Source organism: Salvia hispanica, chromosome 3 (genome assembly GCF_029641045.1).
Source record: "Salvia hispanica isolate PSC_SH4W2 chromosome 3, Shi_PSC_v1, whole genome shotgun sequence".
Classification (NCBI taxonomy): Eukaryota; Viridiplantae; Streptophyta; class Magnoliopsida; order Lamiales; family Lamiaceae; genus Salvia; species Salvia hispanica.
In genome coordinates this window covers 38,221,372-38,237,255 of record NC_142694.1, presented here as the reverse complement: position 1 = coordinate 38,237,255, position 15,884 = coordinate 38,221,372, and the positions used below count along the sequence as shown (strand labels likewise).

At 38.3% G+C, this 15,884-nt stretch overlaps 4 protein-coding genes across 9 annotated transcripts; 1 reads left to right on the top strand and 3 right to left on the bottom strand.

The window, feature by feature from the left end:
• Positions 1 to 881: 881 nt before the first annotated feature.
• Positions 882 to 2,512, bottom strand: LOC125215993 (surfeit locus protein 1-like). Its single transcript, XM_048117586.2, has 6 exons — positions 2,257 to 2,512; positions 2,101 to 2,189; positions 1,763 to 2,001; positions 1,620 to 1,692; positions 1,279 to 1,553; positions 882 to 1,100 (listed from the first exon to the last, which is right to left on the bottom strand). The coding sequence occupies exons 1-6, from the start codon at positions 2,342 to 2,344 to the stop codon at positions 1,043 to 1,045; spliced, it is 822 nt and encodes a 273-aa protein (XP_047973543.1). The 5' UTR covers positions 2,345 to 2,512; the 3' UTR covers positions 882 to 1,042.
• A 785-nt stretch (positions 2,513 to 3,297) lies between these two features.
• LOC125216997 (surfeit locus protein 1-like) lies at positions 3,298 to 5,559 on the bottom strand. Of its 4 annotated transcripts, none has more exons than XM_089067102.1 (7): positions 5,435 to 5,559; positions 4,690 to 4,799; positions 4,515 to 4,618; positions 4,239 to 4,456; positions 4,051 to 4,174; positions 3,671 to 3,978; positions 3,298 to 3,584 (listed from the first exon to the last, which is right to left on the bottom strand). In XM_089067102.1, the coding sequence occupies exons 2-7, from the start codon at positions 4,775 to 4,777 to the stop codon at positions 3,527 to 3,529; spliced, it is 900 nt and encodes a 299-aa protein (XP_088923228.1). In that variant the 5' UTR covers positions 4,778 to 4,799; positions 5,435 to 5,559; the 3' UTR covers positions 3,298 to 3,526. The 4 variants fall into 4 exon arrangements, with proteins under 4 accessions (XP_088923228.1, XP_047974768.2, XP_047974767.2 ...); XM_048118811.2 differs by lacking the exon at positions 5,435 to 5,559 and adding an exon at positions 4,872 to 4,988; XM_048118810.2 differs by lacking the exon at positions 5,435 to 5,559 and having other exon boundaries at positions 4,690 to 4,997.
• LOC125209929 (ferric reduction oxidase 2-like) lies at positions 5,357 to 8,005 on the top strand. The gene is made up of 8 exons (XM_048109504.2): positions 5,357 to 5,531; positions 5,599 to 5,698; positions 5,775 to 5,969; positions 6,046 to 6,280; positions 6,369 to 6,696; positions 6,795 to 7,038; positions 7,116 to 7,771; positions 7,851 to 8,005. Exons 1-8 carry the CDS (start codon positions 5,357 to 5,359, stop codon positions 7,988 to 7,990), a joined length of 2,073 nt encoding a protein of 690 aa, XP_047965461.2. The 3' UTR covers positions 7,991 to 8,005.
• Positions 8,006 to 8,091: 86 nt separating this feature from the next.
• On the bottom strand, positions 8,092 to 13,869 carry LOC125211035 (uncharacterized). Of its 3 annotated transcripts, none has more exons than XM_089067100.1 (7): positions 12,895 to 13,869; positions 12,700 to 12,747; positions 12,040 to 12,340; positions 11,751 to 11,955; positions 10,706 to 11,626; positions 9,745 to 10,600; positions 8,092 to 9,635 (listed from the first exon to the last, which is right to left on the bottom strand). In XM_089067100.1, the coding sequence occupies exons 3-7, from the start codon at positions 12,220 to 12,222 to the stop codon at positions 8,453 to 8,455; spliced, it is 3,348 nt and encodes a 1,115-aa protein (XP_088923226.1). In that variant the 5' UTR covers positions 12,223 to 12,340; positions 12,700 to 12,747; positions 12,895 to 13,869; the 3' UTR covers positions 8,092 to 8,452. The 3 variants fall into 3 exon arrangements, with proteins under 3 accessions (XP_088923226.1, XP_088923227.1, XP_047966670.2); XM_089067101.1 differs by having other exon boundaries at positions 12,918 to 13,869; XM_048110713.2 differs by having other exon boundaries at positions 13,484 to 13,869.
• Positions 13,870 to 15,884: the final 2,015 nt, after the last annotated feature.

Here is a 15,884-nt window from a genome sequence, read left to right as displayed (position 1 = left end):
TCAGCACCAGTGTTAACTAAATTTTGTGAAAAAAATAGTACTAGGAGTAGTATTCAGCAGAGCTGCCAGCACTTATAACTGTTTTGTTTATTCTTTATCAAGTGTAAGAAACTATGTATACTTATTCCTCATTTAATAAATGCTCATAATACTATCAAACGAGATTATAAATTAACATATATACATCTAATCTAATCGTCTAGAATGTGTGAAAGTTGGTTGTCACCAACTAATTTATCAGTGCAATTTCAATAGATCCCACAATCTTGAATTGGCTCTTTTTTGTCAAATTGTTTGACTTCTTGCTTCTTATCAATTTATGTCTATAATATTATATTTTTATATGGCGTACAAAAAATCTATCTGAGTTAGTGGTGGGTCTCTCTAAAAAAGGTGCAATATGTGTCAATTATTTTGTGGTCATCATTCATCAAATTAGAAAAGAGTTGAGACATGGTGCATGATGTCAACATGACGATTAATTGTTGTAATAACGACAACAAAATTGTGGAATGAAATATAAATACTCCCTCCGTCCCGCTTTAGCAGTCCCATTGACTTTTCCGCCCTCTTTTTTGTAAAAATGATATGGAAAAATGGTAAAGTAAGAGAGACAATAATATAGATAAAACTCTTATCTATATTATTCTCTCTTTTAATTTATCATTTCTCCTCTTTAACTATTTTTTATCATTTTTTAAAAAAAGGACAGAAAAGTCAATGGGACTGCTAAAGCGGAACGGATGGAGTAAGTTATAAGAACGACTTTTTGTGAATGGAGGAAGATGTGGATGGTGACGATTGAATCTTGGAAAGTTTAGTTATAGAGCCATATGAATATAATCGTAGTACTCCTGTATAAGCTTATGAATGCTCAGAGATTACAGAAATGTAATGTTTTTGCAATAAATTTTGTGTTCCAACAGGATGTTCTCTGATAAATGTGCATCAGATAGTTTTCAAAATCAAAATTAATACTCCATCACATGAACTAAACCTTGTTTCTGCATTGTTGTAAAACATAAGATACACAAAAGAGCCATCAGGGTTTGCCAAATTTCTTCAGACCCGCGGCCATTGCAGAACATCCACTAAAGAACCTGCGCCAACGTCTAAATCAGGAAAAGCTTCTTGTTTTTATTGCACATACAAGCATGATCAATCTCTTGATTTATTAAAACTTACAGTAGATCATCTATGTAACCATACTAAATTAGAAAGAATGGAAGATGAATCCAGACATAAAAGATAAGTATGATAATGATGAATATATATTACCCGAGGGCTGAATAGCGCGCATGCTCTAGCTGAGACAAGTAAATTTCCTTGACCTGACATGCGAGGAAAGCAAAGGGGTATGGCTTCCTGGTATTCATCTTGCTGCTCGAATCGATCTCCACAACATGGAGTGTCGTCTCAGGGAGTCCACAAGCATGAGCAAGGGAGGGAACGTCCACTGTGAACCACTCGGACTTAGCAGGATTGTTTGATCTCCAGAGTGTGTTAGGCCTCTCACCCTTGCTTATTACTCCAACCAGTTCAACGCTCTCTTCCTGCACACTCCACATTAATAATAGTAATTTCAAATTGATAGTATGATAATGTGGTGAAGATGCAACCTCTCGCCCAAGTGCCTGTTTTCCCCACGCCAAGGGTACCCATCCTCTATTCACAAGTATAGCAGACTGTATGCTGCAAATTACTAATGGTTTTACTTGTAACACAAATAATTTCCAACAAAAGTAGAATGAGAATGAATTACCTTTGAGGATCATTGGGGATGGGATGCAAAGGGGTAAGGAGGTTGTATCCATATTTCCAATATCCAGAGTTGATTTTGATATATTTGTGCACTAAAATAGAGTTTTTGTGATCATAAACTCCCCTACACACCACCCTCCTAAACTCCACAGAATCCAAGCTCTGCCTCTCAGTATAGATGCGGTTGCCTTGAAGAGCTTCCAATTTTAGTCTTCCCTCCCTGTATTTGTGCACCTTCTCCTGCACTAACCCCAAAAACGTTTCCTTTATTAGTATGTACTTAACATGACAAATCAAAATCAAAGTCAAAATCAAAATGAAAATCAAAATTGGATTAACCTTGGCTCGGGCACGGAAGAAATTCCAAGCAGCAACGCCGAAAAGGCCTGTTGGTATGAGGATCCACCATTCTTCCAACCTCCACTTTTCTGATTCCATATCCAACAAATCAAAACCGAGTAAATGAGTAGAAATTTAAGTTTAGATGTGGTTAACCTTGGGAATGGGATGAAGTAGCAGAGTTGGGCGAGGTGGAAAGCCGGCGCCTCAGTCCAAACCACCGGAGATTTCTAGCTCCTATCATCTATCTTTGCGGCATCAAACCAGAAATATGTTTAATTTCAGACTTATTTTCAATCTTTTTTACTTTACATGTTGCATAACTAATGTGGACACATGAACTGCGTAAATTAATTTCAATCTTATGACTACTCCTACTCTATTTTTGCACATGAACTGCGTATATAATTAATGACAGCATTTGTCGATTTTTTCTGATGACTGATTTTAATTTGAAAAAAAAAAACAATAGTCCAGCTCCCTCTGTCCCATAAAAGATTTTATATTTTTTTTTTTTTTAGGTTGTCCCAAAAAAATGTCATATTTTCCTTTTTGAAAAAAATTCTCTCTCACATGAATATAAAAATTATATTTTCTCTCTCCATCTAACACACAAAACAAAACCTCATAAAATCTCGTATCATCCCAAAGTGTGATATCTTTTGTGGGACAGAGGGAGAGGAAGTACTATATTTCGTATAGTCTAATTGAATATTAACCAACTCTGGTTAGAATGGATGCAAGTTTTGCTATTGGAATAATAAGATGCAGTGAATGGACTAATTAAATTGCCAGCGATTTGATATTGGGAGATGTGTCATGTTATGTGTGACCTTCTTTTACTTAGCTGATATCCAAATTATTTATGCGGACGACCAGCTGCAGAGACTGGAGTAGTACCTATTTGCGCAGGAATCATTAATTTAATCAATTTCCTACTGTATATCTTTTCCATGTAGATTCTCGATTTAAAAAAGGGTTTTTAGCTTTTTAAACCAAAACCTTTCTTCGAATTCTGGTTTTTCTTAACCCGACCCGAATAGCACATTTCCGACCCGAATAGCATAATTCAAAATGTTAAAATTGTCATTTGTTATGTAATAATTGTGAGTTGTGACTGTATTATTGTGCCAAATAGGATCCAAGTAATCAATTTAGTGACAAATAGGATTAAAATTGGCATGTAGACAACCCGGGTTTCGTCGTTGACCCACCCGGGGAAAATCCTAACGAAATGAAAGTTCGTGGTTTTAAAAATAAATCTCATAGTTCATGGGAAAAACCGGAATTCGGGGAAAGGTTTTGGTTTAAAAAGCCAAAAACCCATAGGGTTAAATTCATCTATCATCCTCTCAATTTCCCTAAATAAGAGAAAAGATTCAGTTACAAAATACTATAGGTTTTCCTCCTCCTACATTTATTTGCATCACAGATTTTTCATTAGCCATCTACCAAGTTGAAACATTCCAGCCGAGCTACAGTACCTGGAATTAACCATTAAAACTTGTACGAATAAGTAATTCCAAAGATAGGAACACTATTACATGAAAAAGTAATAGGTAGTACATACCAGAGTATGATCATATGAATATGGTCCTTCCTCGTATGAGCATAATGGGCCAGCATATGTGCATCATTGTAAAGAGTGGTGTTGGCTAAATGATCACCACTTTTATCTTCAATTTGTTCAACATAGAGGGTTGCCTCTGGATGAAGCCCCACACCACCAGCAAGCGTGCCAAGCCCCTCTCTGCCCCTTATAACTCCAACAACTTCAATAGGCTGAGGCCGAGGCCGAGAGATGGCTGATAATATTAGCCTCTTCAATATATTACTACTAGTATTATTGTTCACAACTCCAATGGATGAAAGCTTCTCCTGCATATTCAGTTGCTACTATTATTCACAATGAAAATGATACTTGGCACATCACATATCAATATTTACAACCTTTTGGGGAAAATCTCTAACAATCTCATGGGATTGAAGCTTCTCAATTTTGGTATACTCTGCCCATTCCCGTGGGACACGCCCTCTGTTCACTAGTACACCTGAACTTACACTGCCACTGCAGCTATACTATGTTTAAATCTCAAGAAAAGAAATGTAGATGATGACTGAATTATTTTACTAAGTACCTGTTTTGAGTGAGAAAAAGAAAGGGAGTTAGGAGGCTATATTCATATGCAAAAGGATCAGAATCTGTACATGTCTCTTCCACAACTAAAATTGACTTCTTCTCATCAAAAAATCCTTTCATCTTGATTTTTCTAAACTCCACATTCTTCTTCAAACTCAAACACTTATCATTAATCTCAATCGCTTCCATTTTTAGTCTGCTCTCCACCAACTCCGGCTGTAAAGTGAATGAATTCATCACTTATCTAATTGAAATATATCACATGAATTGGTACCTTTTCTGGTAGGCTGAAGAGTAGCTCGGTGCCTTTGAAAAGTAAAAAACTAGGGACCCAAAAAATCTTTATCTTGCTCCACCAGCTTGACTTGTTCTTCCCCTCTGCAAATCCAAATTACCGTATTTATTTAGCAGCAACAAAATAAGGATCAAATATAAGAGTGATGTGAAACCTTGTTGAGTTGAATTAGCCATGCTCATGGAGGCGGCACGCCGGCGTATTTGCTGCAGCCGCTGATGATTCCTATGTGTGCCCAACATCTTATTACTCAACACTCAACACCTACAGATTATACCAAAATAATTAGATCCTGAATAAATTAAGATTTTAACTTGATACTCGTAACCATCTAACCACTCAGCTTCTAATTTTATATTGATTCATTGTTTATTCTGCACCCAAAATTCAACTGCGAATTCAACCATTTATTAACTTGTTATTTAAGATTTTTAAAAAAAGTGAAAATTTGTGAAGGGAGATGATAACGATACACAAATTGAAACAAACAAGACCAATTATTTGTCTTACAATAATATGGAGAAGAAATGCCAAATTCTTGAAATTCGATAATAAAGATACACTATTATTTTTATTGTTCTTGAAAAAATAACTTACTCCTATTACGATATTAAACAGACAAACAAACAAACAAACTTAATGATCTTCACGCAATGCAAGAAATCTAACTTGGAGTTCTCGAACAGTCAAATACTAGCATACTGTACATCATTTTGAATGCTATTACTACAAGTTAATGAGCTGCTCTTTTTCTTGCTCTTGTTTTGTGAACATGCACTCTATATAAATACAGGGAATTCAACAGATTGAGAAAAAGAAAGATGGATTTCGTTATTCAACAAATTAAGAGAATTAGAGTAGCCATAAAGATGTTGACTGTGATCATCTTCATGGGGTACCTTATGATATGGATAATGATGCCTACAAACGAATTCTGGCTGCACTGGCTTCCACATATCCATGCTAAAACAGACTCCACATTCTTAGGCCAAAAAGGTTTGATTTCTCATTACCCATCTACACTTGGAAAGACTTCACATCTCAATCTCATTTGCACTTGCAGGAGCTAATATTCTTATCTACACTTTCCCCATCTTGCTTATTGCTGTATTGGGATGTCTGTATCTCCATTTGGACAAGTATGGTGATGATACTGATAACAGGTATATGGCGAATGTGCAGCAGCAATTCATACTAGTTTAGAGTTTGTTTATTTATACGTCTCCACTTTGTTTGCAGAAGAAGAGAAGATCAATATTTTGCCTCTTGGAAACAACCTCTACTTGTAAGGGGCCCTCTTGGAGTCATCTCTTGCACAGAACTACTATTCATGCTGATGTTCGTTGTGCTCTTGGTATGGTCATTTTCTGCATACCTACATGGTATGTTCAACAACATCACTAGAGAATCTGCTTCAAAGATGGGAGATGCCGTGTAAGATGAGTCTTTTTCTTGACTATAAGTAAGCATTTTTGTGATCTACTGATGATCTCTAGGCTTGGTTTCACAGGTGGGAGGTTAGGCTGGAGAGTGTAGCTCTCCTGCTAGGCCTCGTAGGCAACATATGTCTGTCGTTCCTCTTCTTCCCAGTGGCACGAGGATCACCAATCGTTCGCCTTGTTGGACTCACCTCAGAGTCCTCAATCAAGTATCACATTTGGCTTGGCCACACTGTTCTAACTCTCTTCCTCTCACATGGTCTGTGTTACGTTGTTTTCTGGGCTAATACTGACCAGATCTCTGAGGTATGTATATAGACAATTAAACGTGCGATTGTAGAGTTTATTCGACACAAAAGCATTGGATCCGGCAGTGACTTTTCTGAGTTTGCAGATGCAGAAGTGGAATAGAACAGGAATTTCAAATGTGGCTGGAGAAGTAGCCCTTCTCTGTGGAACAGTCATGTGGATTGCAAGCATCTCTCATGTCAGGCGAAAACTGTTTGAGCTGTTCTTCTACACTCATCATTTATACATTGTTTTTTTAGTCTTCTTCGTTTTACATGTGGGATTCGTGTATTCTTGCATCATGCTCCCTGGATTGTACCTGTTCTTGGTCGACCGGTTTCTGAGATTCTTGCAATCCCAACAGAAGATTCATGTCATCTCTGCTCGTGTTCTACCTTGCCGGGCTATGGAACTGAACTTTGCGAAAGATCCAAGTAAGAGTTATATATGTATAGACTGTTCAATACTTGATCATTACATAGATGCACCAAAACTGATTTTTTTTTTTTTTTAAATATTTGTGTGGTCTGAGGGCTAAATTATACTCCATCAAGCGTTATGTTCATCAATGTGAAGAGCATATCAAAACTACAATGGCATCCGTTCACTATAACCTCAAACAAGAATACTGATCCCAACCAGCTCAGCATTGTCATCAAATGTGAAGGAAGCTGGTCTCAGAAGCTCTACTCGAAGCTCTCATCCCCGTGTCAATTGGGTGATCTACAAGTATCCGTGGAAGGACCCTACGCACCTCCATACACTTCATTTCTAAGGTTTGAAGAAGAAAGATGAAGCTCTTTCACTTTTAAGTTTTAAGATTGATTCTGGATTGAATATTGTGCTTTTGTAGGCATGAGATGCTAGTGTTGGTGAGTGGAGGAAGTGGCATAACACCTTTCATATCCATCATTAGGGAACTCATTTTCCTCTCAAACGCACGTGAAAAGACCCCTCGAGTTCTCCTTGTGGCTGTGTTCAAGAAGTCTGCAGATGTCGGTATGCTGAATCTACTCCTGCCGCTGTCTGGAACTCCCTGTGATGTTGCATGCCTTCAGCTGCACATTCAAGCTTATGTCACTAGGGATACGAGTCCCTCCACAAACAGCCAGACACTCCCCATAAACATTTGGTCCGAACCAAGTGTATCAGGGGCAACACCAGTTACTGGAGTCTTGGGCTCAAGCAGCTGGCTGTGGCTCGGAGCTATTATCTCAGCATCCTTTGTTGTTTTTCTTATTATTATTAGCCTTGTAAACCTAGTGTCCATGGATGTAGTTTACTCTCAAGCTGTAAGATCTTTGATCAGCACTCTGTTTTTGTGTGTGGCTGTGGCAACTGTTGCCACCATAGCTTTTCTTTGGAACAAGAAACATAACACTAAAGAGTGCAGACAGATTGAAAGTGCCACCATACCATCTCCAACTGAGAGAGAATTAGAAAGCATCCCAGAAGAGTCTTTGAAGCAAATCACCACAGTGCACTATGGCACAAGGCCTGATTTCAAGAGTAAGTTTTACAAATTCATAGGGTTGGTTATTGATTTTGTTGGGGTGATAAAAACTCACTGGAATTAGAATGGTTGCAGAAATACTATCCAAGTGTGAAGGGCAAGACATCGGTGTTTTCGTCAGCAGCTCACAGAAGATGAAACAAGATGTTGCTGCAATATGCTCATCTGATTCAACCAAACGCCTACATTATCAATCTTTCAGCTTCAACTGGTAACTAATTACCAGCAAATATGTGCTTCAAATTTATACACCGCCTTTTTAATCGAATTACTACTATTTACAAAAGAGAAAGATTCGTCAGCCCAGAAACGAACATTATGAAAGCCTAGTTTATTAAAATGCAAAAGAGAAGACTATTTGCCACGGCAAAAAGGCCATTTACCTTCGGCAAACGAAAAAAAGGAACATTGTGGCCAAAGCTATTTACTTCCAAAGGATGTACAATGAAAAATCAAACGAGGGCCTTACCAAAATATTAAAACAATAAAAATAATCAGCAAAAATTAAGACTAACTCTGGGGCTATAAAAGAGGGAAAAATTCAAACTGGTATGGAATTCCTACCTACCTAACAACAGCCACCAACCTCAAGAGGAAATCCCCAATCCTAGGGTCATTTCTCTTCTTCGTTGATGATGCACTCCACTAAACTCTACCAAAGAAAATACGTCGTCAAGTCAGATTTTAAATGATGCTTTCTTATCCTCTCTCTCACCCTGCTGCTGCTGGTGGCTCTTAGGCACATCCCCATCACCCTCCTCATTATTCAACTTCTTCACCTCAAAATCATAACCACCTACATTGTGCCGGAAACGCCTCATGATTGCACCATCACCCGGATGCACCACTCGGTGACTTATCTCCCCACTATCATCACGCCATCTATCACTGTAGTTTGGTTCCAATTTGCATTCCCGACCATCGTTGGCCATGAAAGAGAATCTCCCAGGCCGTGTCATAGGTCTGAAGTACTTGTCTGACTTCATTCTCCCCGAAGACCCGACAGCATCAAGCCTTTGAGTACGCCTGAACTCTCTCACAGGTGGTGATCTTCTCCGTCTTAAATAGTTAGAATCTGCAAAATTACGCTCCTCAACCCAACGGCAGCTCCTTTGAGGAGAGAAATGACCTCTTGGCGGGGATATGTAACCCTCTCCATACTCAGTTGCAAACGAAGACTTTGAGAAAGGCATCCTCATTCTTTCCATCCTAGCCTCTGACCTAAAATCAGGAGACCTGCTGATTCTTCTAGCGCCCAAAATACATTCTCTTTGCTGATGCCATGCCCTGGGCGAACGGGTTCTGGATCTTGACCGAGATCTCTTCCGGGACATGGCCATGTGCGTCTGTCTACCAGAGCTTGGGGAGAAACTGTGTTCTCTTCTTGATATATAGCGCGGCATGCGAACAGATGCACCAGCAACCTCAGGCAGAGGTTCAAACTCTTCAGCAAAATCTCTACCCGGACGCTGAGAATAATGTCCTCTGCCTCTAAAGTTACTCAGTCCCTGTGTTAGTGGCACTCTTCTACCTACAACAAAATATTCATCCCTCTCCACTGGTGATCTCCTCACAAATGGCTTATGCAAGCCTTTCGCTAAATAATTAGCCTGCCTCTTTTCATGGTATTCCACCCCATCAATCCTGTTTGCATATTCACCAGTTTTACTTCTTGGCCTGGTATTGCTGCGACCCTCACCTCCCTGATAATTTGATGTATAACACCTTCTGGAACCCCATAATGTCCATTGATGAGCTCCATCTCTTTCACCAGTAACAGCAGATCTATGTCGACCCAGATATCTATCAGGACTAGCATCTCTTTCTGGCCGAGGATATGAACCAGCAACACGACATGACCTACAACACAATATAAGAGAGTTGAAGAGAGAAATCAAGATTTCATAGTAACTGCACCTAAAATAACAGAAGACCGAAAAAACAATCAAGAGAAAACAAAACTTAGTACCTGGATTGCTGTACGGAGAAAACATCCTTCACATCAGTACCATCTGTAGATGACCGTCCTTCAATTCGGGATTGAAGCTTTCCCCTGACAGTCTTTGATACATATTCTTCTATTTGTGTCATCCTAGCATTTACAGCATCTTTGTGATCATGCAACTGTGATCTTGTTATGCCATCATTTGCCTCAATTGCCATTTCCACACACTGTTCAACAGTAGAACCAGACCCAGCATTTAATCCCTTTCCAGCTAACTCATTATTGTCTCTATCTTTGACAATATGCTCCTTTAAGGAACGATTAACTGCTCCACACTTACTTTTACCTTCTGGAGATATTTTCATTGACAAATTTCTTTGAGTATCATGAGAACCCTCGGAACCACCTTCAACTATCTCAGACCCATGGTAGTAATCATCAGCAACAGAACCATCTCCATTCCTTCCATCAGATTCATAGTCAACACACTCATTTTCCACATCACTTTCCTCCCACGAGTACAAACATGAACCCCTCAGCTCCCCATCCTCGTATGGAGAATCACACCCTTCCTGGAAACCAGTCAAGTCATCTCCATCACCCATGTCAACATGGTTGCCCCGAGAAACATCTAAATTGCACCGTCCAACACTTCCAACAGAGAAAGGTACTTTACATCGTGTTCCAGCACCAAAACTCTTGCAAGTGTCATCCACCACAGTTCTCTTCAATTGTTCTTTAGGAAGATTACTATCTCCATCACGGTCAGTACCAAGTTCAGCTAGTTCTGAATACTGCTCGCAATCAGCCATTGAAGGATTTGAAAGAAAGCCCCTACCAATTTGTTTATTTGAATCAGTACTTGCAACAGGATGACCATCTGCAGAAAGAAGATCAACACATTGGACTGAGAGTTCACTACACTTATGCAACTTAATAAATTGCACATCAAAGAGTAAATAATCCATTTATATTGTATTTATACCAGGTAAGTCAGGCATCTTCTTGGAAACTTCTTTATCTTTAGGCTGGACATAAATCACAGATTCAGAAGCGGTTCTGTCATGAGCATTGACTTCATCAGTCCCAGTATGACTTCCATCTAGAGCTGCACTTCTCTCACATCCACTGATGTTACCAGAAGAATCTCCATCATGTAACGTAGTAGCATTGTTTTTCTCCTCAGGCACTAGCTCACAGGAAGGAGAACAGCCAACAATGATATCCGAGCTTGTATCTTGATTCAATATTTTCATTCCAGATTCACAATTAGAAGCCTGAATTGATTCAGGATCCTTTTCACAAGATTGATTGGAAGTATCTATAGCAGTATGAGAAAAGACAACATTTGGTGGTTCCCACAAATTTTCTTCAAGGTGGGGAGGTGCATTGCACATTCCATCTTCTGAAACTAATGTTGACTTATCTTCTTCTGCTAAAAGACTTGAAGTCCCATCTGCTGTCTTAGTTGGCTTAGATAGTACGTGATTTGCAAAATGCTTCTCCACCTCCTCCCTATGCATCCCTCCATTGACATCCTTTAAGGTATCCACAGCATTTGCATCATCACATGGTTCGCCCCAAGCATCCATCAGAGTGGTCAAATCCCAATGCTCTCTGCTTACCTTTGGCATGGTGTCATCCTCAGGGTGTGTTAGTAAGCTTTGAGGAGCAACAGCAGAATTGTTGTCTTGGGACTCGCCAGTAGCTCCAAGGACATCAAAATTACTCAAAGAACCCGCTGACACTTTATTTTTTGACCCTTGTTCAGACAGAGTGGCAGAACTTGATTCATCAGAGTTATTTTGGAGTATAGGGTCTTCTGTAACATCCTTTTTATCTGCATCATTAATGTCAACAACCATGCTAGCTGCTGCTGCAAGAAGTTCAATTCCTGAGAAATCCCCTGCGCAAACAATTATCATCCTCTGTGTGAGTACTTAAGGATACATCACCAGATTCATTAACTGATACATCTAGCCTTAGCATATTCACCCATTACTCTTAAATGCGAGTGAAGTGCCTCTGACCTGAGGAACAGCTAGGATACTGAAGCTGTTCACGATCTCCGAAAAGTGGTAAACAAGAGCGAGTTCTCGAGGGGGCAGAAACTTGATTGCGTAGAGAGGATTTCCAGGGATGAGATGGTGGAGATTGAAGTAAATGCCTTCTTTTCTTGAGTGGAACATTTTCTGATTTGTCAGTGGTTTCCTGTCCAATAATCACTTCACCTAACTGCAACAGTGGCATAAGAATGCTCAGGTCTTGTATAGTAATACAAAACTAAATATCTAGAGTAAGCAGTTTTTACAATATTACCTTATCAGAATCAGACCAAGATAAATCTTCTATGCTTTTGGGGCTAGTAGAATTCCCTGATTTTACAACACTGTTCAAGCTTCTGGCTAGTGACTTTTTTGTGCGTCGTCCTTTCGTCACTGGTTTCCAACTTAATTCTGGATCGGTGAAGTTCATGACTTCAAGACCCATACTGCTTAGCATTATTTCACAGATATGGGCTCTATCCCATACACGCTGAATCCACCAAATGATTTAACAAACCTGCTGCCTACTTTTCTGAATTAACAATTACAGTCCCGGATCAACTGCAAGTACAAGCCTGCCGGAAGCAAAGTTAACTCGGGAAAAGTGGACAAAAAATCTTAAATAAAAATGCATAATAGGGTTGGGTCTAGAGCTGTGTTTTCAACAAATTCAGTCCATCAGAGATAACTATTTTCCACAAACCAAACTTTGCCCTCCTTTTATTCGCTAGGGGAGCTTCATAAGTTGTCAACAACAACACATTTATAGGACCATTTACAAACAAGTAAAGACATAAAAAACAAACTTGGTATAACTGAATCAATGTATCATAAATGTTAATATTGAATACCAACCTAGAGTGCCAAAATAAATTAGTTTTACTCCTAATAACCCTGTGTATGCAACATTTGACAATTTATAAATAAATCTTACCATGGGTCATAAACAGTAATTTCTTTGAACTTCACGCAGCTGAGCTCACTGCCAACAAAGCAGAAAACTGCATTAGGCCCGAGACAAAGAAGCAAAGCACACGATAGTGACCAAGATTCATTCATTTCACCTAGATCAAAAGCTATACTGGTAAAATTATAGTATTTTTTATTTAAAACAAATAGATGGACATACGAATGAGCACATCATTACTGTACTTCATTTTAGTTCGAAATAAGTTCCTGCTATATAGATGACGAAAATGGCCGGAATGAATGGTCTTTCATCCATCATAATTGATAGCTTGCACCCTTCAGGTGAACATAGTGAATGAGCGCTAGATCTAATCAGTCATTAGCTTCAGAGTCTTCAAATAATCTGCAGCCGCCGACAGGCCATCGACTCCTCCGTGGTTAATTTTAATACGTTTCCTACAACCAGATCCCGATCCGAGGCAAATTTCCATATGTGCAATATGCATTTAACCAAAAAAGGAAGAGAGCACGCGAAAAGCCATCCTTGAAGTCAACATGTGGACCGCAAATCATTCAATCAAAATCTAATTAAGTGGCAACTTCACTTGCTCCGCCAAACGAAGACTTAGCTCAAGAGACAAATCAGATTCAGATTTTGAACTCGTGGATCCTGAACTCAAATCCGGATGAGAAAGTCTGCCGGAGACCACAGATCTTTCTACCGAGAAGGAGATTACTCGCCGGATGACGGTTAAGAGAAAAAACTCACAAATCACGCAGATTATCAAAAAACTTAGGGTTTCCTATACCTGTATGTAAACGGTATAAAACTCCCAAATCTCCGCAACTCAAAACTCTAGGGGCTCCGATTAACCTCCTTCCAAATGGTCCGAATCTCACAAGAACTGGCGCACACGTATAACTCCGCCGGAAATCCTAGCCAAAAATCCCTCCGCTCCAAGTCCTATTCACACAACCGAATACGCCGCAGCTTCAATTGGATCGAGGGCTAAGGTGAGAGAGGTCCTTCCGATCTTCAACCGCCGGAACGGCGAGAGGTCGTCCGTGAAATCTCTTGGCTACTGGAATATTTCTTCGCCTTCCTGAGAAGAGGAGAGAATGAAATCGTATATGATGAGCAATGGAGGAAGGATTAATTGCATCGCAGTGGCCACCATTTTATGCTTTCCACTATGACCAAATTAACTCTCGAGGTTTGAAAACACGAAAATACCCTTCGATGCCCTAGTACTGTTTGGTAACGACGTCCGCTCTAATTAGCGGCGTTGATGAATGATGATATCAATCAGTCATCACATCTCGCTAATTAGATTTACACAATTAAGATCATAATCCAAACTTAAATGTTAATAATACTGTATAAAACATCAAACTGCTATTATTCGTTATTGAACATCACAGAAAGAGTAAGAAAAAAATAATTACATAATAGAATAAATAAATAAATAAGTAAAAGGGAAACAAAACAGATTCACATCGCAACTGAAAATTAGTATCTATACCTTAACCAACACCAAAGAAACAGAAGGGAATATACTAAGGGTAATATCCGCATTTTCCTTAAGCATTTGTATTTTATTATTGTTTACATCAAGAAAGACTAATTGGACACCACACCCTCAACAAAAAGTCAAAATCACCACAAAGTTCCACACCACATCTGTCGTCTTCTTCAATTTTTCTTCCTTCCTTTCACTTTTCTCTTTTTCTTTTTCTTTTTCTTTTTCTTGTTCTACAATTATCAGCCAGCCCTACTTTTATGAGTCATACTTTTATGGACTATATTAATTTTAGTAATAAAATATGGGTGTGAATGAGTTAGTGAAATGTAAGATCTAGTATCAAAAATAGTACGTCCTCCGTCCTACAATTAGGAGTCACATTTAGTGTAGGCACGGATTTTAAGACATGTAAAGAATAGTGGGTTGGAAAAGTTAGTGGAATATGGAATCCATTTTTTTATATTAATTTTATAATAAAATGTGAGTGAAGTAGGTTAGTTGAAGAATGTGGGACTTACTTACCATTTATGGTAAAAGTAAAGTGTGACTATTATTGTGAGACGGACCGTAACGGTAAAATGTGACTCTTATTATGAGTCGAAGGAAATAAAGTGAAAGGTGACAAATTTTTAAGGACGAACGAAAATGAAAATAAGTAAATGATAAATTTTTAAAGACGAACAAGAATGGAAATAAGTAAATGACAACTTTTTACAAGAGGAAAATATATTACTCATATTGCACATGTGCCCAAAGACGTAGTTGCACATTTAAAAATATACTAATGACATGGAGTATCATCCAATTTATACAGTGTCTGCGTAAAATTTAAAGTAAATAATCAAATCAATACCCTAAACCTTATACCCAAACCTACAAAATAAGTGTTAGACCAGAAATATATAGCTATAGTACAATTTAATATTTCTACAAGATTGCTGAAAATAGTATAGTACTAGTACTGATACGACTTGGAAAATAAATACCCGAGCCAGGGGTATTAATTAAAAATGGCCCATGATTTTGAAATAAAAATGAACCAGCCCATCCCATCCCGACTCATAAGTACGTGACCCAATGGATATTTTAGGCCCAATCCATACAAGTATTTTGCGTAATTCTATATACATGCCCCAATTAAATGATGAAAATTTTGACAATAGGTTATGACATTGTTTCAATTACAGGCCGCTATAAGGCTATAAATATGAGAAGATCATTTGAAGGTTGAAAGATATACTGGCTCCTCAAGTTTAAAAGCTCTAATAATTCACACTTTCAAACACTATACCGACAAAGTATGCCAAGAAAATCAATGTCAAAGTGTTCATTAAATTTATTTAAGATCACACTTATATTCCCAAATATCTAAGCCTAAGTTGTAAACATCCTAAGCTTAGAATGTATAAAATGAACCTTATAGTAGTAACTAGTAGGCTCATGGTAACAGTTGTCCATTTAATTGGTAACCTTTTTTAACTTATTTGCTGATTATCTATAATATATAAGTTAAGAGACAAAAAATGAAACACTACAATATAAAAAATCGTTAAGGACATTTTATAATACAATTAAGGACGTTATTTTGTGTTTCTAAATATACCACAACGCTTCAAAAAGCGTCTTTATTGTTGGTGTTCCAACTAAAATTAGAAGACACAAATGAAAGCGTCTTAAAATACAAAAG

Excerpts from the sequence above, each read along its gene's own strand:
- LOC125211035 (XM_089067100.1), bottom strand. The coding sequence starts at position 12,222 with ATGCTAAGCAGTATGGGTCTTGAAGTCATGAACTTCACCGATCCAGAA. Across the intron at positions 11,956-12,039 it reads CTTGGTCTGATTCTGATAAG|TTAGGTGAAGTGATTATTGG; the intron begins GTAATATTGTAA and ends CCACTGTTGCAG. Across the intron at positions 9,636-9,744 it reads TTCTCCGTACAGCAATCCAG|GTCATGTCGTGTTGCTGGTT; the intron begins GTACTAAGTTTT and ends ATTGTGTTGTAG.
- LOC125209929 (XM_048109504.2), top strand. The coding sequence starts at position 5,357 with ATGGATTTCGTTATTCAACAAATTAAGAGAATTAGAGTAGCCATAAAG. Across the intron at positions 6,697-6,794 it reads GAACTTTGCGAAAGATCCAA|GGCTAAATTATACTCCATCA; the intron begins GTAAGAGTTATA and ends GTGTGGTCTGAG. Across the intron at positions 7,772-7,850 it reads CACAAGGCCTGATTTCAAGA|AAATACTATCCAAGTGTGAA; the intron begins GTAAGTTTTACA and ends GAATGGTTGCAG.
- LOC125215993 (XM_048117586.2), bottom strand. The coding sequence starts at position 2,344 with ATGATAGGAGCTAGAAATCTCCGGTGGTTTGGACTGAGGCGCCGGCTT. Across the intron at positions 2,190-2,256 it reads TACTTCATCCCATTCCCAAG|AAAAGTGGAGGTTGGAAGAA; the intron begins GTTAACCACATC and ends ATATGGAATCAG. Across the intron at positions 2,002-2,100 it reads TCTTCCGTGCCCGAGCCAAG|GAGAAGGTGCACAAATACAG; the intron begins GTTAATCCAATT and ends GGGTTAGTGCAG.
- LOC125216997 (XM_089067102.1), bottom strand. The coding sequence starts at position 4,777 with ATGTTGGGCACACATAGGAATCATCAGCGGCTGCAGCAAATACGCCGG. Across the intron at positions 4,457-4,514 it reads TCTTCAGCCTACCAGAAAAG|CCGGAGTTGGTGGAGAGCAG; the intron begins GTACCAATTCAT and ends TTCACTTTACAG. Across the intron at positions 4,175-4,238 it reads CTTTTTCTCACTCAAAACAG|CTGCAGTGGCAGTGTAAGTT; the intron begins GTACTTAGTAAA and ends AACATAGTATAG.